General features: G+C 41.9%; 2 protein-coding genes across 3 annotated transcripts; both read right to left on the bottom strand.

The window, feature by feature from the left end:
- Window positions 1-1,086: 1,086 nt before the first annotated feature.
- tax1bp3 (Tax1 (human T-cell leukemia virus type I) binding protein 3) lies at window positions 1,087-8,219 on the bottom strand. The gene is made up of 4 exons (XM_018745783.2): window positions 8,041-8,219; window positions 3,817-3,936; window positions 3,589-3,666; window positions 1,087-1,760 (listed from the first exon to the last, which is right to left on the bottom strand). Exons 1-4 carry the CDS (start codon window positions 8,077-8,079, stop codon window positions 1,626-1,628), a joined length of 372 nt encoding a protein of 123 aa, XP_018601299.1. The 5' UTR covers window positions 8,080-8,219; the 3' UTR covers window positions 1,087-1,625.
- A 6,057-nt stretch (window positions 8,220-14,276) lies between these two features.
- hsh2d (hematopoietic SH2 domain containing) lies at window positions 14,277-24,454 on the bottom strand. 2 transcript variants are annotated; one of them, XM_018745853.1, is made up of 6 exons: window positions 24,397-24,454; window positions 21,389-21,513; window positions 20,893-20,982; window positions 17,499-17,664; window positions 16,538-16,714; window positions 14,277-14,937 (listed from the first exon to the last, which is right to left on the bottom strand). In XM_018745853.1, exons 2-6 carry the CDS (start codon window positions 21,511-21,513, stop codon window positions 14,404-14,406), a joined length of 1,092 nt encoding a protein of 363 aa, XP_018601369.1. In that variant the 5' UTR covers window positions 24,397-24,454; the 3' UTR covers window positions 14,277-14,403. The 2 variants fall into 2 exon arrangements, with proteins under 2 accessions (XP_018601369.1, XP_029110852.1); XM_029255019.1 differs by lacking the exon at window positions 24,397-24,454 and adding an exon at window positions 23,477-23,492.
- Between the last annotated feature and the right edge of the window lie 2,735 nt (window positions 24,455-27,189).

The following is a 27,189-nucleotide window of genomic DNA, read 5'->3' as shown; positions in this document are numbered from 1 at the left end:
AGTGAGTTTCATATGTAATATCAGACAAGCTTAAATGCTGAATATTTTATCAGTATTTAAAGAAACAATCTCAACATATTTGTGTTTTAGTGTTAAAAAAAGTGGTATTAAGTGTCAGTTAAGGCTACAGTGAATCAAAAATTCTTAAACCTCCTGATCTATCAACCTTTCACTAAACAAATCCAGTGTATCCATTAAACAAACATTTGTCACTCCAGTCAAACCATGCAATGAGCATTAAAACACCTGCCCTTGACATTCTATAAAACAAACAAAAGGCACTGGTGATTGTACATTTCAGGTTTTCAGGTGCAGCTAAAGGCCCATTCCAGCGGTGGTTATAACTCATCCTGGATGCTCACTACCAGGAGCCCGTTGAAGTTTCCAGCAATGACAATTTAAATAAAAACTTGAGGCACAGCTCTTTCCCCTCATGTAAAAACCTCAGACTCACAAACACAATACAAGAGCAGGCAAACGAATGTACACATTGTCTTGCAAATTACTTTGGTATCAAATGTTTAAAAAAAGGGTACAAAAGTACAGAAAAAAAATTAGAATGAAGCATTCAATTTCTCCAGAACAGCAATACAAAGAATCAGATCTCTTACTGCTTATGACACTGCTGGGTTTAAACAATCTAAAAAATATTTACATAGCTCTAAAGGAATCAAGACAGGTTCCAATTATCCAGTTGTGTGCATGCATCGCCTTCACTCATGCCGCCAGAGCCACACTGTTTAGGACACACCGGTTCAATCAAATGTAAAACATGTTAAGGGTGAACATATATGGATTTGTAGGCAGTTTTCATTATATATTAAGAAAAATTTAAAAAGAGGGGGCGCAGTGGGTTGGACTGGGTCATGCTCTCCGGTGGGTCTGGGGTTCAAGTCCCGCTTGGGGTGCCTTGTGACGGACTGGCGTCCCATCCTGGGTGTGTCCCCTCCCCCTCCAGCCTTACGCCCTGTGTTAGGCTCCGGCTTCCTGCGACCCCGTATGGGACAAGCGGTTCAGACAGTGTGTCAGTACTCTGTGTGTGTGTGTGTGTGTGTGTGTGTGTGTGTGTGTGTGTGTGTGTGTGTGTGTGTGTGTGTGTGTGTGTGTGTGTGTGTGTGTGTGTGTGCGCGCGAAAAATTTAACAAAAGGTTGATTTCATGTAACATATAGAAACTGCAGTAGTTGGCGACTGATTAAGTAAAACCAGATAAGAACATAATATTCTATGACATTTCTTTGTTATGCCATTAAAAATCATATCAGCATGTTATAACGGTAGACTTCAGTTTTTTTTTTTTTTTTTTTTTTAATTTTCAGCCCAAGATTAACTTTGTTCAATATGTCCTGTAGTACTGATTACTTAAATTTACTTAAAATTTTACAGTGTCATGCCATAATCTGTTAACATTACAAAAAAGTCCAGAAACTCAAATTTGTAAATTAAAGGCAAGTATTTTATAAGAATGTGACCAAATGAAATATGGAACAATAGGATATTTACTGGAAGACTGTCAATTTAACTACATTATTACCAATAAGAAAAGGAACTGAAGGCCATCTAGAAGAGCCTGTCATTGAATAAAGTTTGGGATACATTTTTGCATCGTTTCTACAGTATGGAGTTACTACATCATGGAATTCCTCACAGCCTCCTCCAGAGATTTCCTGGTCACCAGCAGCCTCACGACATCTTCATTTTTCTTGGTAAGCCTCTTCCGTGCCTGGTCATGGGTCACCATGGTCATGTCCCAGCCATTGACCTAGTTTCAGACAAATGAGACAGATTAGATTATCACACCAAGTGTATGTATGTATGTATGTATTATATATGCAAAGAATTTTTATTTTTTTTTTTTTATTTTTTGTATGATGATCAACAAGACTTTTTCCAAAGTAAACTGTAAAGCTCACATCTTTCACATAACACTGGGCGTAACTGTCACCAAAGGCACCAAGCAGAATAAGATAATTTAGTACAGTCATAACATCTTAAAATAACAGTCATACAACAATAGTTCTGGAAGTCTGCAGTTGCCAAAAAAATTTAATTTTAGCATACTCCCTGTGAGTCATCTGAGGATCTGCCACAGATCAACTCAATGGCTGAATGAGCCACATGCAATGCAGGCCATTAGAAACATGCAACCTACAGCCACCTGGTAAATTAATTTGACCACTTCATCTTCAGACATTTTTTCCCCACCAGCTCTTGTGAAGCTGGGTGAATTTTATTGTACTAGAAAGGAGTTCATAATTTGCAGCTGGATCATGATCTAAGCTGTAGGACTCAGGGTATGCAGTACAAAGAGCACATTCGACCTAATGAACATTTCAGAAGGTCCAATAAACAATATTTCAATATCAAACAATCTGGTTACCATTTCAGAAATTTTAAATCTTTTTTTCTTTACAGAAGTCCTTTCTCATCATTATTTACTTACAATATTCGGCTAAAAACACAGCAAAATAGCCTGAGGACTGCACCAATTTTGATTTCAATTTAATAAAAATAGCACTAAATATGAATCTGAAGATGAATTTTTATGCATTTTGTTCCTGAAGGCAGCGGGCAATGTAAAAGTTACAGCTATAGCCTTGCACTCCAAGCACATGTTTGAATCCTACAGCAGTACCCTTGAGCAAGGTACTTACTGTGAGTTGCTCCAGTTAAATTACTCAGCTACATAAAAGGGTATATAATTGTAGATCAGCAAAACAAATAACCACAGACGGTTTTGAACTATAACACTTGCACTAGTAATTTCTCCTCTCTAAAATCAAAGTGCTAAGCTTTTATAACATTTGCTAAACAATGAACATTTACATGAAAATAAAATACTCATTCTGAAATACTGGATCTACAAAGTCACCCATCCTTCCTGTTGCAGAACTAAGCCACTAAGAAACAATGGATAAATTAACTGTATATAATCAAAAACTAAAAGATTGTTAAATGATGAGGTCACAGACTGAAAGAAATCAAACCAACTAGGGACAACTGGGAGCACAGTCGTTAGAGCTGCTGCCTTTGGATGCAAAGGACAGAAATTTGATCCCCACCTCCAGCTATAGTACCCTTGAGTAACATACCCTAAAAAATTGCTCCTCCAGTAAAACTACCCTGCTGTATATATGGGTAAATAATTGTTAGCTTGTAACTGTAACCTTAACATTGTAAGTTGCTTTGGAGAAGTGTGTCAGCTAAATTAATAAATGTAAATTGTTAAATCATAAAAAAATTAGGGTTTTGTATGACAGCTTTTACTCAACTGAAATTGTGAAATCTGAATAACTGTACACAGCTTATGCACCTTCAAAGGTGTCTGAAGTGATGTATCAGGGTTGACTAAAGAATAAACAGAGATAGAAGACAATAGTTTCAATATTAAGGAAGGCACCATCCTGCATACAGTGTAGGTCACACTACGGAAGGAACATCAACAGTGACATCTACTGGAAAGATAGAAGGGAAACGCAACAGTGTTCTTGTCTTTCTCAAACAGCATTCCTTTCCTAGTAACAGCAAAACAAACCTAAAAGTGAAATTCTGTCTGGCATTTATACATTTTCAGTATTAAGGAGTAATACCTGCATGATTTTGTCTCCAATCATTAGGCCTGCAACATCTGCTGGTCCTCCTTTTGTCACCCTTGTAACATAGATTCCCTTTGTTCACAGACAACAACAAACAGAATGACACAGTTGGATTAAACTTCAACAACAGGACTTTTTCTTAGGATTCATTCTTCAAATGTATAAACAGTTATGAACTCATATCATCCACACAGGAACGTATCTAATTTTCCTTTTCCCTACCTTGTCTGTCTTATCCTCAGAGAAGGGGTTCTGTCCTGGGTCTTGGTCTATTCCTCCTCCTATACTGAAACCCAGGATCAAGTTGTCACCTTGGCGCAGTTTGTGGATTTCAATGCGTTGCTGAAACACATTTCAAATTTGTCCCATGAGTACAACTATAATTAGTTTGACTGCCAGACAGACCAGCGTATAAGGAAACCCACTGCATAGTTCCACTACAGAAAACTTAAAAATAGTTACAGGAGACAATGGAAAAAGTGAGAAAAAATTAATTACAAAAAATTGGAGAAAACAACCCTCCGTTATGACAGAACATGCCAATAAACCATGTTTTGCTAAGTGAAAAGTTGACATTTTTAACTTGATTAAACAAGATTTATCTTATTCAACAGTTTAAAAAAAAAAAAAAAAACACTTATAAGCCATTAAAAATTCTTCGACTGTCTAGCCATTGTGGTGAATATGGAAATTTGAATTTAAAACAGAACAAAAACCCCTAAAAAAAAAAAAAAAAAAAAAAGAAAAAAAAAAACACTTAAAAGTAAACATCTGTGTACACCAAGTTTGCGTATCAGTCATACGGAAGAAACATTTTGTTAAAATGACTTAAAAGTAGGCTTACAGTGTGAAGGTAAAACAGGAAAATTATTTTCACTGGAAAGATATGTAAGGAAACTGATCACAACCATTTGTGAAAATGCTTAGAATGTAATCCTGGCAGACACACACAAGCACACTAGATAATACAAGCTTTCAGTGAACAGCTCTACACATCCACAGCTGCTGGAATAAATAAGGTCCTCTATCAGACACAGATGGGTGCCATTTGGCACATTGTGTAGCATTTCTATGCACAAAGGCGATTTCTGTGATGAGTTCTATATAAAAATCTGGACCTCATTTTTAATGGTGCCAGAAATGCAACTGATGACTATTTTAGCATCTCTAGCAGTTCAGTAATTAGGATGACCAAATCACATGAAAGTTTAGTCACCTGCTCATGCATGATAGCTGGATACGGGCGCACCAACCACCCTTCCATGAACACAAAGGGAAGCACACAAAGAAAATTATAGAACAATAACCCTCCTACAAATTATTTAATTTTTTAAGTTTCAGTTAGTATTATAAATCCTTAGGTGGATTCTACAAGCAATGTACAGTTTGATGGGGAAGTGTTAGTGGGGGATGAACAAGGGACTCAAACCGCTCCACAAAAAAATTACTGAGTATAAATTGTTAAATACCTAAGCCCTGAGAAGGCCAGCCATCATACCAGCACCCCATGCTGACTGAAGCTGATGACCACCTGCCATAATGGACAAGACATACCTTTATGAACTTGGACATCAAGTTAACACTCAGCTACAAGGTTATGATTAGTTGTAAATTGACTTCAGTCTTTTTTTTTTTTTTTTTTTTTTAAATCTAGAATGCCCATGAGAAGTGGGCAACCACTGGCACTTGGACCCCCAGTGTTTTTTTTCTTCTTCCCTTAACTTTCAGTTGGGAGTTTTTTTTCTTTCCTCCGTGGGCAGTAGGCTTACTTATAGCTTTAATAACTGCATGCATAATGTATTGCTCTAGTATATAGTCAACGGCCTTAATCGTCTTACGCCTTTGTTCAGCACTCTGTGTCACTGTGTGAGAAGAGCACTCAGAAAAAAATTGAATTCAAAAAACAATGTGTCTCTTCCAACAAAGGAATCAGATAAATGAAAAATTAGCACTGATAAGTAGATGTCTGAAAAAGGCAATGGGAACCCTGGAGCTTAAGTTTTTATTTGTAAAATGACTTATGGTGCTGGAAAACCCAGGATTTGCCATCTTGGATTTAAGGCACGTGTCTGCTTGTTTATCAGTGGCTATGTTGGAATGAAGGTGAATGAGGTGGATGAATGTTGCACTAGTGAGTATCATTACTTGGACTTTATGTGAACTATGGAGCTAAAGCATAAAAACATCTGGAGCTGGTCTGAACAACTGACTACCTGATCACAACATATACTTCATTAAAAGAGCAGTGCATATACTCATAATAAATGTAAACAGGCAGACAACATCTATATTTTAGGCACCACAATTTAATGGTAATTGGTATTTGCTAAACGTGATGCTTTTTTTTTTTTTTTACAATAATACACTAATTTATGCAGCAAGGATATTATTACTACATTTATCCATTTAGCAGACACTTTTCTCCAAAACCAAAAAAAAAAAAAAAAAAAAAAAAGTGCATTTCCCCAAAAGGCAGATAAATGGAAATGCAGACATGGAGCTCTTGAGGTACAGTGACTTATAGTCCAATACCAGCATTTTGTCAGAATACATGAGTAGCTGCATATTGAACTGATAAGGAGTATTTTTTTAAACAAACACAAGTGTGTTTACACACACTCTAGCCTGTGTATTTCACTGTCCTGTATTTGCACTACACGTCCTATGTGGCACAGAGGTCCAAAGAGAAATTTTGTTCCCCTGTGCATGTAACTCACCTATGAACGGAATGACAATAAATTTTACTTTTAATCTAGGGAGAGTTTAGGAGTTATATCAGGAGAGAAGTAGCTCCGACACACTTGTACCAAAACATGATACCAGATACTACAGTGCGAGTAGGATTCATACTGGAAACGTTCAGATTTAGATTTATTCATTTAGCTTATGCTTTTTGCCAACTTAGAATGTGAAGGTACTTATTTACCCATTTATAACATGTGGGTAATTTTACTGGAGCAATTTTAGGGTAAGGACCTGGCTCAAGGGTACTACAGGATGAGGACAGTTATCAGGATTCATCTATCCTGCGTTTTATGCACTTACTCGAGTGACAAACATCAGTGCATCAAGTGGAAAGTAACAAACTAGGTTTACTTAAGAGTCATGTCTGCAGCCATGTCTCTTTCTCTTAACGTAATGCACAAACTGCATTTTTGCTGAGATGTACGTCGCTTTGGAGAAAAGCATCTGCTAAATGAATAAATGTAATGTAAATGTACTACAGCTGGAGGTGAGATTCACAACTGTGACTTTTGGTCAACAGCTCTACCCACTATGCTACCAGCCATCCCTAGACTGTGAGGGAATATTTTAAACGCAATGTGTCCTACTGCCCGGAATATAAATGATATTGACATTTATCTAGCAGATGCTTTCCTCCAAAACAACTTCCAATGAATTCTATGTAGTGTTATCAGCCCACACACCTTATTCACCATGGTGACTTACACTGCTAGATACACTACTTAAAATGGGTCACTCATCCATACATCAGTGGAACAAACTCTCTGTCACTCACACACTATGGGTGAACCTGAACAGCATGTTTTTGGACTGGAAGGAAACCAGAGCACCTGGACACAGACACAGGGAGAACTTGCAAACCACACTGACTGAGCAGGGTTCGACCCCACGTCCTCCCGCACCACCCAGGCGCTGAGACAGCTTCGCTACTCGCTGTGCCACCGATAAAAGAACGGATTTCTCCATGAATTTTACTGAACAATCATGCCGAGCCCATGCGGACCCTCAGCCCCACCGTCCCGGGACCGCCTCTTGCGGCGGCCCCACAACGTGTACCTACACGAGCTGGTGACGTCAGAGCCTCCGCTGGTGACTCATTACATAGTGCCCGAGGCAAGTCGGGAATCGGACCGGGACTTGAGCGTCCTTAAACGCACTATAACTACACTTTATAAGCAAAGTTCTCTGCCTCAGACGTATCGTTATCTGTTACATGTTACAATTGCGTTGTTTTAATCCAAACTCACTGCCATAGCATATGCAGGTATTGTAAAGCTAGTTGTTACTAGCTACAACAGTCACGCCCAGGACAATGGCAGTGGACGCGCAACGGCTGAATATAATATTTACTGGTGAACAAAATGTAACAAAAGATACCAAATAACTCATTTCACACACTTCTGTTACGAAAAAAATAACACTAAGTAACTGGATCAGTAGTAAACACAATTCGTGTAACTAAAACTAAGTTCTTTACCCACCGTCGTCTGACTCAACTCAGTTTAGACGTAAACGGTACGGCAACAAATAACTCCGCTCATGCATTTACTCTTTCAGCTTCGCTTTTTTTAAAACAAAGTATTGTGCTCGCCTTAATGTAATTCACAAGATGCTTTTCTCGGCCTAACAATAGACAAGTCGACTCGTGCTGAAGTAAGTGTCGTCTGTTCTTCTTGTCCCGGGCTCGAGAGAGGAACTCACCACGACGGCAGTGACCGGCTGCCCTGGGATGTACGACATGCTGACACCCAGCTGCTCTGCACCTGACACGATGAACCCGAAGCGAGCTGTGCCCCTTCGACACGACGTATAAGCGAACAACGACACCGCAGCTTCACCCTATTCACGCCTGAAGAGTCACGGCGGCCACGAGCAGGCAGGGCTCGTGACGTCACCTGCCCGCCTCGCGCTCGGGGTCAGTCCTCGGCTGCATGGCCCCGCATGGGCCCCCTTAACGCTACTCTGCTGCGGTCTGACTTTCTTTTAAATATATTAGTACCTTTCAGTTCAACACTTCAAACCTTTTCAGTGACTACTGTGAAAGATATAAAATAATTAACTTAATATTTTCTCTATGCCTTTGACATGATGTAAAGATTGACTTTTTCATATTTTCCAGTATGTACTATAGGGGGGTGTGGTGGTGCAGTGGGTTGGACCAAGTCCTGCTCTCCGGTAGGTCTGGGGTTCGAGTCCCGCTTGGGGTGCCTTGCGACGGACTGGCGTCCTGTCCTGGGTGTGTCCCCTCCCCCTCTGGCCTTACGCCTTGTGTTGTCGGGTAGGCTCTGGTTCCCTGCGACCCCGTATGGGACAAGCGGTTTGGAAAGTGTGTGTGTGTACTATATTATTCATTTGGCCTGTGCAGTGGCGCAGTGGGTTTGGCCGTACCGCTCTCTGGTGGGTCTGGGGCTTGAGTCCTGCTTGGGGTGCCTTGCGATGGACTGGCGTCCTGTCCTGGGTGTGTCCCCTCCCCCTCCAGCCTTTCGCCCTGTGTTGCTGGGTAGGCTCCGGCTCCCCGCGACCCCGTATGGGACAAGCGGTTCAAACGATGTGTGTATGTGTGTGAGAGTACCCCACCGGATCGCTAGGCCTCAGTCCAGTAAATCTCAGCTAACAATCAAACAGCCATACTGTGGTCATCACTGCACTTTTCAAGCATGAGAACCTGCAACATACTGCAGCACTTAGGGTTTTAATCAAACTTTGTGCTGCCCTCAAAGGTCCTGGGTTTGAATCCCACCTCCTGCTGTAGTACTTTTGAGTAGGTTACTTACCCTGTATTGCTCCAGCAAAAGAACACCCTTCTGCATAATTGGGTAAACCACTGTGCGTAGCTCAACATTGTATGTTTCTTTGAAGAAAAAAAATCTATTAAATGAAAGATAGAACAACTACATATACAGTATACTATATCCTTGTAGCAGATTACAGGTTGGGGACAGCTGGTAGTGCAGTGGCTGGAATTATTCTCTTTGGACCTCAAAGTTGAAGGTTCAATTCCTACCTTTTGCTGTAGTACCCTTAAGCAATGTACTTACCATAATTTGCTCCAGTAAAATTTTATTTTATTTCAGAACCACTTGTCCCATACAGGGTCGCGGGGAACCGGAGCCTACCCAGTAACAGAGGGCGTAAGGCCGGAGGGACACACCCAGGACAGGACGCCAGTCTGTCGCAAGGCACCCCAAGCAGGACTCGAACCCCAGACCCACCAGAGAGCAGGATTGCAGCCCAACCCACTGCGCCACCGCGCCACTGTGCCCCGTCCTGTAAAATTGTCTAGCTGTATAAATGCGTAAATAATTGTAAGTTACTTTGGAGAAAAGTGTCAGCTAAATGAATAAAGTAACATCTTCAGCCTGTATGGGACTAAATTATTTATTTATTTATTTTACTTTTATTTTTATAGAGCGCTCTTCTTATGCAGTGACACAGAGTGCTTTAACACAGGCATAAAGCAAGAAAAACAGATACAAACAAAGAAGACAGTCAAGTAATGGCTACCATAATGAAGAACTTATTATAAAGCTTAAGTATACCTACTGGCCACGGGGGAAAGGAACAAAAACTCCCAACTGAAGGTTGAGGGAGAAAAAAAACCTTTGGGGGTCCACGGGCCAGTGGTTGCTCACCCCTCTTGGGCATTCTAAAAAGTAACAATTTGTAAGCCAATGTGTAGCAAGTAATAATGATAATGTTGGTAAATGGCATCTTGGATCCCCAGCTCAGCATGGAACGTCTCGATCGTCATGGCAAATGGACATCATCCTCTGTCAGTACGGGATTCGTCTGTCACCACTGGCCGGCCTCCTTAGGTCTTAGGTAGCGAGGTAGTGCTCAACGAGAAGATAGAACAGAGTTAGTAATTTGTTACTTAAGTAAATTTAATATGCATTTTTATCAAGGTGATAAAAAACAACCAAGGCAGGTGGAATTACATTATGAGGTGGAGTGCCTGAGTGAACATGTAAGTCTTTTAATTCTTCTCACACTTTTGGAATGCGGAACTGTCAGATGTAAATAGTTACATTAAGACAAGCGCACTGTGACAGTGATCAAGCTTTTAACATGACTGTGTAGCATATGAAGTATATCATGGAGTACTTCTTCCTTGATATTTAATGTTCAAGCACAGGGATATGTGTAGGTACCCTTGTTGAAATTATTACTGCATAGAACTAAGCTGTATGTGTATTCTTGAAAACACAGTGTTTTGCACTGTTACAGAAACATGTTATTGTATCTCTTTTCTGAATAATCACATTATATGCAAAAAACAGCTTATCGGTGCTTTCCCTTGTGTGTGTGCAACACAAGAGGTACACTGCCTACCAGTTGTTTCATTTTATCATTTATCACATCTTAACAAAGTCTAACAAAAATACAGTAAATATTTTTTAAAGGCTTTTAAAAAAAAATTTGTAGAATGTAAAATATGGTTTGTCACATGATGTATTGTGTTTCTTACTAATCTTGGAAAGCAATCAAAAGCTATTGTTAGAAAATTTTACAAGTATTAAAAATCTGCAAAACTTTCCATGAAAATTTCTGAAATTCTTAGTTATTTTTTCCAGTTAACTGCCTTGTTCCAGTTTACTCTTTGAATTCTTTAAGATTGTAAGCATATGAGTAGCCAGAGTGGCATAACCATATAAATTATCAGTATATAATAATATCGGTTGCAAAACACTGTTGGGAAAATCTAGTGCACTGTGCAGGAAAAACGTAAATGAGCAGAGAAACCGAAAAAGAGAGAGAAAGTACTGCTGGCAGATATCTTTACGAATAGGATATAATTACGTAAAAGATATATAAATACATGCATGAGGACAGACATAAGTTTAGAGCTCTGTGTACTATTATCAGAACCTTTTGTCTGCAATAAAATGGCAACGCCTGTGTTTATTCTCAGACTGTGAGTAATGGAAAGGCCAAATATGTGAACATAATTTACAGCGAACATAAAATACATACAGTTAATTTATTGAAATGCTGCTCTAAGTTTCAAAAAACACTTCTAATGAACATAAATCCTTAATAACGTTATGCAATGACTGGTACAACACACACACACACACTTTCTGAACCACGTGTCCCATACAGGGTCGCAGGGAACCGGAGCCTGCCTGGCAACACAGGGCGTAAGGCCGGAGGGAACACACCCAGGACGGGAACCCCAGACCTACTGGAGAACAGGACCCGGTCCAACCCACTGTGCCACCGCACCCCCCAAATTGAACAGTACAACACACACACACACACACACACACACACACACACACACACACACACACACACACACACACACACACACACACACACACACATTTTCAGAACCGCTTGTCCCTTACGGGGTCACGGGGAACCGGAGCCTAACCCGGCAACACAGGGCGTAAGGCCGGAGGGGGAGGGGACACACCCAGGACGGGACGCCAGTCCGCCGCAAGGCACCCCAAGCGGGATTCGAACCCCAGACCCACTGGAGAGTAGGACTGCGGTCCAACCCACTGCGCCACCGCACCTCCCTACAACAGTACAACAATAACAAGAAATTTTATTAAATAAAAGTTTTTTAAATGTTGTGCATTGTTTTTCCTAAATCATACATATACTGTAACACTTTAACACTGTAATTATTTTATTTTGTAAAATTCAGTATCAAGACATTTGATTTGGCATGCCTTAAAGAACATATATTTTGGAGCATTTTCAAAAATACATATTCTATATATAACATGCAGTATTTTCAAACATATCTATCTCATATTGCAGAACTGAACTCCAAGTGACATGGTGGCACAGCAAGTGGTGTTGCTGTCTCCCACCGCCTGGGTGGCATGGGAGGATGTGGGTTTGATCTCTGTTCAGCCTGTGTGAAGTTTGCATGTTCTCACTGTGTCCATGTGGGATTCCTCCAACAGTCTAAAGCAATGCTGTTCTGGTGGATGGTGATTCTGAAGTCACCCATAGTGTGAGTGACAGAGAGTGTTTTACTGGTGTATGCATGGGGTGACTTATTGTAATTTACCTTGGGTGAATAAGGTGTGAGCTGATAATACTACGTAGTGTTCACTGGAAGTTGCTTTGGAGAAAAGTGTCTGCTAAATGAATAAATACAAATTCTGAACCATTTAATATAACTGACATATGAAGTGTAACCCATAATGATGTGTCTTGGATTGATAGTGCCTCTGCTATGGTGCAAGTCATATGTGTTTCCACTTGCTTGGAAAAAATATACAGTTGTTAATGTAGTGACATTTTGACAAATTCAACGGTATGCAGAGGGATCAACAATTATCTTTTGCTTGTCAGGCCCAAACAGAATACTTGCTGAGGTGGGAAGGTTCCTAAATGGCTTTGGTAATGTATGTGATTGTGTTATTCAAAAGGTAAAACATCAATCAGTCCAATGTCCAAACTTTAGGTGAGCTGTTAGCCAAAAATAAGGTGAATAAAAAGCTGAAGTATACAGTACACATGTATTGTTCTCTGTAAGAGCTCTGCCAATAGGTGGCAGCAATATTTTAGCAACTCTGCTATGTCTTTTTCTGCAGTCCATACAGACTTGTGGTATACCTTTTAGGTTTATTACCATTTTACTAAACAAATGTACACCTGAAACTAAATATGCTTTACATGAGTGTAGGACAATGGTTTTGTCTTAGAGGGGTTTGTCCAAGTGGTTTTTTTTGTCCTGGGGGGGTTTGTCTGGACTCCACTTTACACAGGTTTAAACAGGGCAAGCCTTCAAACAGGGCAAGGAAACCAGAAGACCTGAAGGAAACCCATGTCTTCAGCTGAATCAGATTTCAGTCCACATCCCAACAGACAGCCCAGGACCTGTGAGCCACCAGCACTTCCCGCTGTGCCACCATGCTATCCTGCAGCATATATATCCAATAAAATATACTTGAATTCATTTTCATTTTTCTCTGACATACTGCACATACTATGTTCAGCAGGGGTTAGTGTTTAATTCCTTTGTTTGTAAGAGTTTTTCATTTTGTAGAAGATTTACAGGATGTACAAAGTAATATGATATACCAGTTATATTGTTATTACATTTGACTAAGCAATTTTTGTTTAATTAGAAGAAGCATTGCTGAATGTTGTTGACAGGAACACACTTACTAAGGTACAGGTAACATAAGGTCTGATAGTTTTATGCACCATTGAGAAGGCAGAATATTTGTAACAATGAAGGTAAAATGCAGCTGTAGTAAAATATGGTTGTATTTAGCTTCCTTGTTTGGAAAGATCTACTGTATGTGAGTGAATCTTCCATAAGTTATTCTTAAATTAATACATTTTAAAACTTTTAGTTAAATCCAAAACTTATTTCTATCTTTCCCATTTTTATATTTTTTTATTATTTCCCAGGCAAAGTTTGGCAATTGTTTAAAAGTCTGAATTCTACAAGTTGTTGATTTTTATTTAGTGACTTGCTGATGTACTAGTTATTTGTGTTACTTTTTGCTTAGGTAAAAATTGACAAATTCCCAAAGGATATAAAATATCAACTAGAAAACAGATCTTTAATTAAGCAAAACTTTGCAATCAAACACCAGAGGGTATTTTAAGAAGTGTAATTATGTCTTAGCCCTTAAATTGTGAAATTTTGCAATACAAAAAATGCAAGCTAATGCTGATGTGCCTTGTCCAAAACTGTTCTGACACAGGAATGAGAGTAAGATACTAGCAGTATTCAAACTAATTTCAAACACCATCAAGTATACATACTATTTAGCATAAGGACACAAAAAAGTGGGAAAACAGGAAACTTAATAGCAATATGCTTTACCAAGCAAAAAACAGCAATCTTTCATATGTAAATACAGAAACAAAGAACTACATTAATCTCACATTCTAAAATTTTTTTGTTTAAAAATTTGATAATACAGTTTACATATTTCTGCATGAACTACAGTGTCTGCTTTGTGTTTTAATCCATCTCTAATGAAATTCAGTGGCCTTGAAGAGTAGAATTGAAGTAACACATTTACATTAAAGTAACTCTTGAAAGCCACATTTGCCAGTTCTTCTCCACTGTGTTTTTTGGTGTTAGTAACCAGGAGCAAATGGAGGAGGGTGTAAGTACTCTGTTGGTAGCCTTTGCTCAGCTGAAAAGACACTGAGATCAGCAGTGTGCACAGAATCCCTGCTGACCTCAGGGACTAGACTCCCTTCCAGCAGCTCCTGATACACATTCTCAGTGGATCTCTCAGCATTCCCATTTTCATTCTCTACAGCTGGAAATGACAAGTGATCCGGTACTGTCTCATGCTTCATGAAGATCTCAGAGTAAGTGTGCTCCTCTGATTTGGACCTTTTCATGATGTGCTTCTTCTTGAAATTAATTATGCTGATTATGGCTTTGTTTCTCTTCTGGTGGGGCACCGGAGCCCCTGACTGTTGGCTGGAATCGGCTGACAGTGTTTCAGCACACATGGAATTGGGTTCTGAGGGAATGATGTTTCCAGCACTGGTTTCAGAGTTGCCATGTGACAGGAAGCCTCTAGGTGGTAACTTTGGAAGTTGTGAGCTGATGGAACTCAGTTGCATCTTTGGTGGCACTGCTGGTTTACCAGTGTCCCCCTGAAAGAAATTTGATGAACATGGAAGAACTGAGCTCTTTTCACTGCAGTCTGTTGTCTTTGATTAGTAACTTTTCCCTTTTATTTCAGAATAACTGAACTGACTGCGGATGATGCAGTCAACATGGGACTGCACTACATTCTACAACATCTGGACAAACCAGGGACTTATGCGAGAATCCTGTTCGTGGACTTCAGCTCAGCCTTCAACACCATCATCCCACACCTCCTCCTGTCCAAATTAACCCAACTCTCCGTGCCCACCTCCATCTGTCAGTGGATCACCAACTTTCTGACAGACAGGCAGCAGATAGTGAGGCTGGGAAAATTCTCATCCGAAACTCGCACAATCAGTACTGGAGCCCCCCAGGGATGTGTGCTCTCCCCACTGCTCTTCTCCCTATACACCAACGACTGCACCGCGAAAGACCCCTCTGTCAAACTCCTGAAGTTTGCAGACGACACCACACTCATCGGCCTCATCCGGAATGGCGACGAGTCTGCCTATAGACAGGAGGTCCAAGAGCTGGCTGTCTGGTGCAGTCATAACAACCTGGAGCTGAACACGCTCAAAACAGTGGAGATGATCATAGACTTCAGGAGAAACACCTCAGCATTATCCCCACTCACCATCATGAACAGCACTGTGGCAACAGTGGAGTCATTCAGGTTCCTGGGCACCACCATCTCACAGGACCTGAAGTGGGAGCCCCACATAGACTCCATTGTGAAGAAGGCCCAGCAGAGGTTGTACTTCCTTCGTCAGCTGAGGAAGTTCAACCTGCCACAGGAGCTACTGCTGCAATTCTACTCTGCAGTCATTGAGTCCGTCCTCTGCACCTCTATAACTGTCTGGTTCGGCTCAGCTACGAAGTCAGACATCAGAAGACTGCAGCGGATAGTTCGGACTGCTGGAAGAATCATCGGCACATCCCCCCCAGCTCTCCAAGAACTGCACTCGTCCAGAGTCAGTAAAAGGGCGAGCAAAATCATTCTAGACCCCTCACATCCAGGCCACTTCCTCTTCGAACCCTTGCCATCTGGCCGGCGCTACAGAGCACTGTGCACCAGGACAGCCAGGCACAAGAGAAGTTTCTTTCCTCAGGCCATCTACCTCATGAACACCTAAATCTCTCCCCTAGAGAGTAAACCGTGCAATACATAATGCTATTTATATTTATAACTATTTATCACATTTCTCTTACACTCCCTTGCATTTGTATCTAGCGACTATTTTTGTACTATTTTTGTATATTGGGTACTTTATATTTTTTTAAATATTTTTTATCCCTTGCTCACATACTCTATCTTCTCATCTGTGTCTTGTCACTGTCATTCTGTCTGTGCTGTGGTAGTTCCTGTCACCAAGACAAATTCCTTGTATGTGCGAACATACTTGGCAATAAAGCTCGTTCTGATTCTGATTCTGATTCTGATTCTGATAAATATGTAGATAAATTAAGTGAGAACTGAAACCAAAAAAAATGATTAATTAGAAACTCACAAAGAAACAACCCAAAGACACACACACACACACACACACACACACACACACACACACACACACACACACACACACACACACAGATTTACAGCCTTACCAGGCTTGAGCCCTGAAAGTTCATTGCAGCTATTTCTGTTTCAATACAGGGGTACAATCTGGAAGGACCACTGTGAGCAGGAACTGTTGCACACCCTGCAGTCTGGAAGCAGTTCTTGGAGTCTGGGAAACTGGAACCGACTACGGTGGTTAAAAGGGTGTCCATAGATGCTTCACCCTTGGAAAAATGGTTTTTTTGTTTAGGTGGGGTTATGACATTTTCTCAATGGAAAATGAAACATTATCAGCCAATATTACAATATCACACAATATCACCACTGTTTAATTTTAATCTGTGAATACAGAAATCATATGGACTAATCTTTAACAGCATATGTTACCATAATGCATTATTAAAAAGGCCCATGAAGCAACAGGCAAATTGTTTGGCAAATTGTTCTTAAATATATATTGGTAATGGGGGGTGTAGTGGTGCAGCGGGTTTGGCCAGGGCCTGCTCTCCAGTGGGTCTGGGGTTCAAGTCCTGCTTGGGGTGCCTTGCGATGGACTGGTGTCCCATCCTCGGTGTGTCCCCTCCCCCTCTAGCCTTGCTCCCTGTGCTGCTGGGTTAGGTTCTGGCTTGCTGCGAACCTGCTCGAGAAAAGTGGTTCCTGACAATATGTGTGTGTGTATCTGTATGTATATATTGGTAGAAAAAGATCACAAGTACTCTGTCCTTTTCTGAACTGTATTACTGAACACACACACACACACACACACACACACACACACACACACACACACACACACACACACACAGTCTGAAATTACTTGTCCCAAGCAGGCTTGCAGCAAGCCGGGGCCTGGCTCAGCAGTGCAGGGCGTAGGGTTGGGGGGAACACCCCAAGCAGGACTTGAACCCCAGACCCACCAGAGGGTGGGCACAGGCCAAACCCACCGCACCACTGCACCACCGCTCCCCCCATTACTGAATATAAAAACTTAATTTCTGATCTTCATACCTTTTCACATGCAAAAGTCAATAAGTCATTATAGGGTTTAATTGGAACTTGGTGGTGAAACTCCACAAGGTCCTGCAGTGATCTGTGATTGATTTTCTCTCCAATAATGTTGTACTGGCCATCCTTCAGAACATCAATCATGAAGTGACGACAGCATTCCTTACCACTGTGTTACAAGGAAAAGAATATCAGCATTAATCCATGGCAAATACTGTATGAAAAACACTTTCTATGGAAAACAGCAGAGCAAATGGGATCCCACTAGAATCCTCACAAACATGTAAAATAAAACCCTCATGAACACACACACACACACACACACACACACACACACACACACACACAGTCTGAAGTCGCTTGTCCCAAGCAGGGTCACAGCAAACTAGAGCCTAATCCTGCAACACAGGGCACAAGGTTGGAGGAGGAGGGGACACACCCAGGACAGGACACCAGTCCATCGCAAGGCACCCCAAGCAGGACTCGAACCCTAGACCCACCAGAGAGCAGGACCTGGGCAAGCCCATCATGCCACACCACACCATCCCAACATGCCCCCCACCCTCATGAACACTAAAATTGAATTGTAATAAATCAAGGTCAATCAGTCATTCAAGAATATCTAACGAACCTAAAAACGACCAGTGGTCAAGTAAATCCATACTCAAAATCAGACAACCACATCTCATAGTTGCAAGAATGTCAATGAAGCCATAATGAATGTATGCATAAAGCAGATGCTTTGCTGGCTACTAGCTAATCCATAGTTCAAAACTAACAAAAGTATTTACGCAGACTCCACACTGTGCCTCTGTGAGCAAATGAGTATGTTATAGTTTTGTGAACAATTAATTTTGTACATACACATTTACTCATTTAGCAGACACCCTTCTGCGAAGCAACTTACAATGTTAATCTACCGACAATTACTTAACCATTTGTAGAGCTGGGTAATTTTAGTGGAACAATTAAGGGTAAGTATCTTGCTCAAGGATACTACAGATGGAGGTGAGATTCAAACCTGCAGCTCTACCAATACGCTACCAGCTGTCCACTGTGCACCCTTTCTTGCACCCTATGATTCCAGGATGAGCTCTGGATGACCGTGACCCTACACTGGACAAGCGGCTATTTATAATGGATCAATGGATTGATTTCTCCCTTTGAAGAAGAATTTCTTATGGAAATTTTTAACTGTATGTCTGGACAAAATGTGAAACTTAAGGTATGTGGCTATGGACAGAGAAATCTGTATGGTGTGGCAAGGGAAGGAGAAGAAAAACACTGCATACCACAGCTCAACACGTAACCTGTACTGTAGGTTTCACGTAACACCCAGTCTGTGGGTGAGGTCAAACTGAAGAATTGTTATGATCAAAACAAACAAAAGAAGCTCTGGGCAAACAGTGTGCCTGCTGAACTGTGTCTAAGTCGGGCGTCAGCAGATCATGGGTGTGGTGGGTTACTGTGGGCATTCTGTGTTCTCTGATGAGTCTCCATTTGCTGAATAATTGTTTTTCGGTGAGCACACTTCATACCATGCAGGCGATTCATAAGTAATGCAACAGGCGACTTGGATCAACATCTAATTGAGCTTGATCTAAACCAGCAGAAATGTAAGTACTGCAAAAATACACAAAAGTAAAAAAAACACAGTAAAAACTATGGTTTAACCAGCAACATAAATGAACAGGAAAACAAGCACGTCTTTAAAATATAAGCCTGCAATTTAATACATGGAGCAAAGTAACTACCACAAAGGTAAACAAATAATATATTCTATAAAATGTATGTCTATGAGAAGTTTTCTTGGAACTATTAGCATTTGTATACTAGCACTGTTTATTGACTACTTATAAATACGAGAATACAGTCATTGTACTTTGACCACATCACTGTAAGAAGCAATCATGTTATGTCTTCTAAAGACAACTCCTATAACTACATTCACACCCTTACAAAAGTATCTGAGACACATTGATTTCTGAAGATCACTTAAATCTGGCAAAATTGGAGGATTACAGTTTAAATGTTTCAATGTGATGTGATAAAAATACAATGGTTGTAATAAAAAATAAGCAGTAAAAACTATATAGAGTAGCTCATGAAGTAAAAGAACCTTTAAACCTATAGTGATGCAGATACAGATTTCGGCAACATTTTCTGAACAAACAAGCAAAGTTCCACTATATTTACATACTAGTCGGCCACAACAAAATTTTGTGTATTATGCAAACAATCTTTCTCCTTTGCACAGTCATGTCTGTGCCATAAAGATCCCCACAGGCCTGTAGTTCCACCGCAATCTCTGTCTCTTCTGGCGTACTTTCATAAATGGGTATAGAACTGCAGGGAGTTCAGGAGTTCCCTTTAGAATGGGACAGATGTTGCTGTTACATTTACATTTATTCATTTAGCAGATGATTTTCTCAAAAGCAACATACATCACACAGAAAAATATAATGAGTACATTTTGTCAACAGAAGGAGACAGCCGGCAGGACTAAACATTTCCTGTTCATATGCAAAAATGAACAACAAAATACCATTTAAACCACACAGACAAAGCACACGAACCGAGGCTTGATATGGAGCCACATCTTCGATGGAGCAGCTTACAGAAACTAACTGAAATCAGGCTGCATGTTTAAATCTTGAGAACCAAAAAGATTCACAAGTTAAAAAAAATGTATACAGAAAAGTAAATATTTTCAAATGGCAAGAGAAAGATCAAAACAAAGTATTTGTTTCTCTACAGGAAGTCTATCTGAATAGTACTACACAGAGTAAAACCAGCAACTAAAATAACACTAAAAGAGTACTGTTCTGAGAGAAATAACTGAGGGAACATTCAGAATGTTATAGCTTGTTGGTGTATTTTAAAAATAGAGGAACAGAGGCAAATATCTGCAACTGAACCACATCACAATAATTTACATGATAAAAACTTTTTTTCCGCTGTATGGGAAAAAGAGCTGGATAATTGAGGATGATAACAAAAATAAATGCAAAGATGACTGTGAGTCCTTCAAATGTCCTTGTCCATAATGTTTTGCCTAGTATGAGCATAAAAGTGCGAGAAGAATGAGAAGTCCCCTCATTTCATTCTGCATGTTGTCAAGTCAATCCTGACTCATAGTGACCATTTGTGTGGTTTTCATGGCAAGGGAAAAAGAGAAGTGGTTTGCACTGCCTTCTTCTGTGCATGGCTGGGGTATGCGGACACATGGAGAAAGGTGCAAACTCTGCACAGCCTGAGCAGGACTCAAGTCCCATACCCGCCAAGTAGTGAGACACCAGCTTTTACCTGCTGTGCCACCATGTCCCCATCCCTCATTTCATTATTCTTTACAAAACAAGACTCAGAATGTGCTGCTCGTGATAATGTGGTAGCTCACCGATAGGAAAGGGTGTATCCTATCCTGCTCTCACTCACGCGGATCAGGAAGTGGCCTACAGGTTTACACACCAGCAGGTCCTCCGCAATCCTACAAAAACACATTGTAATACAGCCAGCAAGTAGACAGGGGAAAAAGTGAATAACATCTTGAAAAGCTGATTTTAAATTTATTTTCCTTGTCTTTTCTCTAATCAGCATAATCATAATCAGAGGTTTAGAACATGTAATTGAGAGTAAACGAGCACAGTTTTACACCTAAGCTTGTGAGCTAAAGGTGACTGCTTTAAGTCCCAAAGGGAGTCCCGCTGTTGTGCCTTGATCATGGTACTTGAGCTGTAGTTTTATGACATTCCGATATTACCCTGTAAATAACCGGCACTTATTCCTCTGGAATAATTCCTCTAGAATGACCAGATGTTGATGTTTCATCCATCTGTACATTTTTCTTTAATAAATCTCTTTTTTCAGTGACAATGACTTATTGCAGTTCTTACTTCCTAGAGATGAGGCCATGGAACCATTCTGGTACAACTCTATTTCTGACAATGCTGGCCAGTTGAAAGTTTGTGAACCAGGCTAGGGCTGAGTCATATTCCTCCTGCTGCTGAGCTCCCTCCATCTGGAAACATCCAAACAAAAAAAAATCAAACACAAAAAAGCAACATCTGGTTTTTCTCCATGAATAGAGACATAAGGCTGAGAACTTAGAGAACTGAGAACTATGAAACTGTCTATATAAAAACAGATAAAACATATCAAAAATACTTAAATATACAAAAACAAAAGCAAAATTTAAAGTTTATTTGATGATGAAAAGACCACTTTTCTAATTGTCCATAAACAAAAGGTTATAAAGTATACAAGTTGTGCCAAACCACTCATGACCCTCCCTTGCCATGAAAACCTTGTGAGTGGTCGCTATGAGTTAGGACTGACTCAATGGTAAAGATATACGAAAGAACAATGATGCTAAAGTGCAAGATTATCTTAAAAAATGGCCACAGGTCAACTGACTGATTATCTTACTTAATATCATCCACTGCAGCTGAAAAAGGAAGTTGTTCTTAACACATTTTTCTCCATAAATGTCACAGAGGTCCTAAATATATATCAGAAAAAAAGACTTTGCTGCTTTCATTGCTTTTCCCATTCATCTGCACTTGTTTTTTAAAGTCAGTTTTACATCTAAACTGTGTTTTTTTTATTTTAGTTGTATAAAATGTAATAATTTCATAAACATACAGGTCTCGTGGAGCTCAGACACATTTATATTTATTTAGCAGATGCTCTTCTGCAAAGCAACTTCCAATAAACTCTATGTAGTGTTATCAACCCACACACCTTATTCACCGTGGTGACTTACACTGCTAGATACACTACTTAAAATGGGTCATTCATCCACACATCAGTGGAACACACTCTCTCTGTCACTCACACACTATGGGGGAGCCTGAACAGCATGTCTTTGGACTGTGGGAGGAAACCAGAGCACCTGGAGGAAAGCCACGCAGACACAGAGAGAACATGCAAACTCCACACAGACAGAGCTGGGATCGAACCCACGTCCTTTCGCTACTCGCTGTGCCACCATGCCGCCCCACAGGCACAAGACAAAACATCATGAGGCCCATTAAAAGTTCAACATCGGAGGTTCGGAGCAGGAGAGATATTTTCTCTTTGTAGATATACAAAATGAAAATGAGTTAAATTACATGTTATCCCGGGGGCCCCGCTATACAACAGTGAATCAGAACAAAAAAACAGTATCCCTATACTGGGGGATGTGGTGGCAGAGGGGGTTGACTGGGTCCTGCTCCCTGGTGGGTCTGGGGTTCAAGTCCTGCTTGGGGTGCCTTGCGATGGCCTGGTGTCCTGTCCTGGGTGTGTCCCCTCCCCCTCCAGCCTTATGCACTGTGTTAGGTTCTGGCTCCCTGTGACCCTCTATGGGACAAGTGTGTGTGTGTGTGTGTGTGTGTGTGTGTGTGTGTGTGTGTGTGTGTGTGTGTGTGTGTGTGTGTGTGTGTGTTATACTGGGGTCCCTGCTATACAACAGTGAATTGGAACAAAAAAAACAGTATCCTATACTGGGGGATGTGGTGGCACAGTGGGTTTGACTGGATCCTGCTCCCTGGTGGGTCTGGGGTTTAAGTCCTCCTTGGAGTACCCTCTGATGAGCTGGCATCCTGTCTTGGGTGTGTCTCCTCCTCCAGCTTTACACCCTGTGTTAGGCTCTGGCTCCTGTTAGGAAAGGCAATTGCCACAAACCCCCTGCTCAGGAGAAGCAGATTCAGCCTGTGTGTGTGTGTCTGTGTGAGAGAGAGAGGTGTTCCTATGTGGGTCCAGACACTTCTCTATGTGGAGTAGAAGTGTTTTACAGTGAGACATGGTGACAAGTCAGGAATGTGGAGTGGCCTATAGCGGGGTGTCCCATGCACTACTGTGGTCCTATATGTAGAAGTACACTACAAAAAAACTAAAATTACAAGTGCACTGAAAGTACACGAGGGGGTGCAGTGGCGCAGTGGGTTGGACCGCAGTCCTGCTGTCCAGTGGGTCTGGGGTTCAAGTCCCGCTTGGGGTACCTTGCGACGGACTGGCGTCCCGTCCTGGGTGTGTCCCCTCCCCCCTCCGGCCTTACGCCCTGTGTTGCCGGGTAGGCTCCGGTTCCCCGTGACCCTGTAAGGGACAAGCGGTTCTGATAATGTGTGTGTGAAAGTACACGAAAAAAAATGTCTTCCATTACCTCATTAAATATATAATACAAGTTTCAAAAGTACACAAGAGAAAGTGACACAGTGTTGATGCAAGTTCAGCCACAGGTACATGCAAATCAGTCTATTTCCAACAGTCCTTATTTCAATATCATGCAAATGACACAGAAAGATGGGCTGCACACAACAGCAAAAAACTTGTGTCCCACTGCATACCTAACAAACCCACGGCAACTTAAAGCAGAAAGCATAATTTAATGAATTCCCTCGAAGATCATTATACAGTAATATTTTCCCCGCGTTATCTCGAAATGTTTGAGAACTGCGAGGACAGCAGTTTAACAATCGGGTTTTATACAGTTTCCTGGACCTAAACCGGTTACGTGACCTTGGCTTGAGCAGTTAGTTACACACTGCATCTTGTGCTCCGCGGTGAAAAACTCAATTCAGAAACGAACCACATCACATATCGTCTGCACCGCTTGTCCCATATGGGGTCGCGGGGAGCCGGAGCCTAACCCAGCAACACAGGGCGTAACACTGGAGAGGGAGGGGACACACCCTGGACGGGACGCCAGCCTGTCGCAGGGCACCCCAAGCGGGACTCAGACTCGAACCCAAGACCCACGGGAGAGCAGGACCAGACCAACCCACTGCGCCACCGCACCCCCCCCCACCAGAAATGAACATTAAAATTAATTATTATTACCGCGTCCCTCGGATTTGCCCGCGACGCCGCGAGTGCGGATTGTCCAGTGTGAAAGAACGGTGTTGTGTGACGAAACCCTCACCTCAGCGCAACGCAGCGCTCCTGTCCATGTGACCACCGTCCCTCCGCACCTGTCCTGTCTCCACAGCACCTGAGCCACGAGGGCAGGGCCACGCGGGTGCCACGTGCCTCGCAGTGTCTCACCTGAGGGGGGAGACTTCACTCCTCTACGTCTCCAGAACTTCGCAGTTTCTCTCCAACGAGTCCTCACATATCTTTTCCGCTCTCCAGAAAAGCCTGGGAAAACTGCAGTTTCGTTTTCTGCGATGTGACACAATAAAACGAGCTGTGTGTTCATATTTATTGTGACAATATTATAATAATAATACTTTGTCTTTTGGTGGAGTCGACGGTGCATAAACAGAAAGCAAAAGGCGTCTGAGGAACAGCGTATAATAAACTGTGAACAGAGCAGCAATTTCGACTTCTCTTGTTTTCTGTATAAATGATATCTCATGGGTTTTAAAAGAAAATCAAATATACATTAAAGGACATGTCTTTACTTTCTCTCAAAGCAGGCAAACACATGTAAGATAGAACCGTCCAAGTTGTAGACTCGGGATGAGGCCTGTTGACAACAGTGTTGTCTGTAATTTGCATGTATTTGTTTAGCTGATACTTTTCTCCAAAGTGACTTACAATGTTAAGCTACCTAGAGTTATTTACCCATGACGCGGAATCAGCGGGGAAATCACGTGGCGGTGGGACATGCTTCTACATCAACGAAAGGTGGTGTACAGATGTGACAGCTTTGAAGAAGATGTGCTGTCCCGACCTAGAAGCGCTCTTCATCAACTGCAAGCCTTTCTACTCGCCGCGGGAGTTTTCCTCGTTCATTCTCGTAAGTGTTTACATTCCACCACAAGCGTGCGTGAACGCAGCGCTGCAACAGCTGGGCGACCAGATCACAGACACAGAACAACAACACCCGGACTCATTCTCGGGGACTTTAATAAAGCAAATCTCTCCCGTGAACTGCCAAAATACAGACAGCACGTTACATGTCCCACCAGAGCAATAATACACTGGACCACTGTTACACCACAATAAAGGATGCATATCACTCTGTCCGACGGGCAGCTTTGGGGCTCTCTGATCACTGTCTGGTTCATCTTATACCGACCTACAGGCAGAAACTGAAATCAGCTAAACCTGTAATAAGGACTGTTAAAAGATGGTCTGGGGAAGCAGAGCAGGACTTACAAGCCTGCTTCGAGTGCACTGATTGGAGTGTTTTTGAGGCTGCTGCTAGCGATCTAGATGAGCTCACAGACTCTGTAACATCATATGTCAGTTTCTGCGAGGATATGTGCATCCCTACCAGGACTCGTTTAACATACAACAATGACAAACCATGGTTCACTGCAAAACTCAGACAGCTTCGTCAGGCCAAAGAAGACGCCTACAAGAACGGGGACGGAGTCTTGTATAAACAGGCCAAAAACACACTGGCAAAAGAGATCAGAGTGGCTAAGAGAAACTACTCTGAAAAGCTGAAGAAACAGTTTTCAGCCAATGATCCTGCGTCGGTGTGGAAAGGCATGAAAGACATCACAAATTACAAGACACCACCCCCCGGCACCGTGTCAACTCAACAACTAGCCGACGATTTGAATGAGTTTTATTGCAGGTTTGATAAACCCCGTCTCACACCCCACACCCATTCAGACCCTCTCTCCACCAATCAATTAACAACTCAAGTAACCCCCACCTTCCCCCCTCCTGCACCTTTGATCTGCGAAGAGGAGGTGCGTCGGGTCTTCGTCAAACAGAAGACAAGGAAAGCACCAGGCCCAGACGGTGTCTCACCGGCCTGCCTAAAAACCTGTGCTGACCAGCTGGCCCCTATCTTCACAAAGATCTTCAACAGATCACTGGAGATGTGCGAAGTTCCTTCCTGCTTCAAACGCTCCACCATCATCCCCATCCCAAAGAAACCCAAAATCACAGGACTTAATGACTACAGACCTGTCGCCCTAACGTCTGTGGTCATGAAGTCACTTGAAAAACTGGTGTTGGACTACCTGAAAGACATCACTGGACCCTTGCTGGACCCCCCTGCAGTTTGCTTACCGAGCAAACAGGTCTGTGCATGATGCAGTCAACATGGGACTGCACTACATTCTACAACATTTGGACAAACCAGGGACTTATGCAAGAATCCTGTTCGTGGACTTCAACTTAGCCTTCAACACCATCATTCCACACCTCCTCCTGTCCAAATTAACCCAACTCTCCGTGCCCACCTCCATCTGTCAGTGGATCACCAACTTTCTGACAGACAGGCAGCAGATAGTGAGGCTGGGAAAATTCTCATCCGAAACTCGCACAATCAGTACTGGAGCCCCCCAGGGATGTGTGCTCTCCCCACTGCTCTTCTCCCTGTACACCAACGACTGCACCGCAAAAGACCCCTCTGTCAAACTCCTGAAGTTTGCAGATGACACCACACTCATCGGCCTCATCCGGAATGGCGACGAGTCTGCTTACAGACAGGAGGTCCAAGAGCTGGCTGTCTGGTGCAGTCATAACAACCTGGAGCTGAACACGCTCAAAACAGTGGAGATGATCGTAGACTTCAGGAGAAACACCCCAGCATTATCCCCACTCACCATCATGAACAACACTGTGGCAAGAGTGGAGTCATTCAGGTTCCTGGGCACCACCATCTCACAGGACCTGAAGTGGGAGCCCCATATAGACTCCATTGTGAAGAAGGCCCAGCAGAGGTTGTACTTCCTTCACCAGCTGAGGAAGTTCAACCTGCCACAGGAGCTACTGATGCAATTCTACTCCGCAGTCATTGAGTCCGTCC

The sequence above is a fragment of the Scleropages formosus genome, chromosome 9 (assembly GCF_900964775.1).
Source record: "Scleropages formosus chromosome 9, fSclFor1.1, whole genome shotgun sequence".
In the NCBI taxonomy this organism is placed as follows: Eukaryota; Metazoa; Chordata; class Actinopteri; order Osteoglossiformes; family Osteoglossidae; genus Scleropages; species Scleropages formosus.
This window is presented reverse-complemented; position numbering and strand designations above follow the sequence as displayed.

Excerpts from the sequence above, each read along its gene's own strand:
- tax1bp3 (XM_018745783.2), bottom strand. The coding sequence starts at position 8,079 with ATGTCGTACATCCCAGGGCAGCCGGTCACTGCCGTCGTG. Across the intron at positions 3,937-8,040 it reads AGCCGGTCACTGCCGTCGTG|CAACGCATTGAAATCCACAA; the intron begins GTGAGTTCCTCT and ends AATGTGTTTCAG. Across the intron at positions 1,761-3,588 it reads TTGGAGACAAAATCATGCAG|GTCAATGGCTGGGACATGAC; the intron begins GTATTACTCCTT and ends GTCTGAAACTAG.
- hsh2d (XM_018745853.1), bottom strand. The coding sequence starts at position 21,513 with ATGGAGGGAGCTCAGCAGCAGGAGGAATATGACTCAGCCCTAGCCTGG. Across the intron at positions 16,715-17,498 it reads TGACTTTTGCATGTGAAAAG|GGTGAAGCATCTATGGACAC; the intron begins GTATGAAGATCA and ends CATTTTTCCAAG. Across the intron at positions 14,938-16,537 it reads ACTTTCAGGGCTCAAGCCTG|GGGGACACTGGTAAACCAGC; the intron begins GTAAGGCTGTAA and ends AATTTCTTTCAG.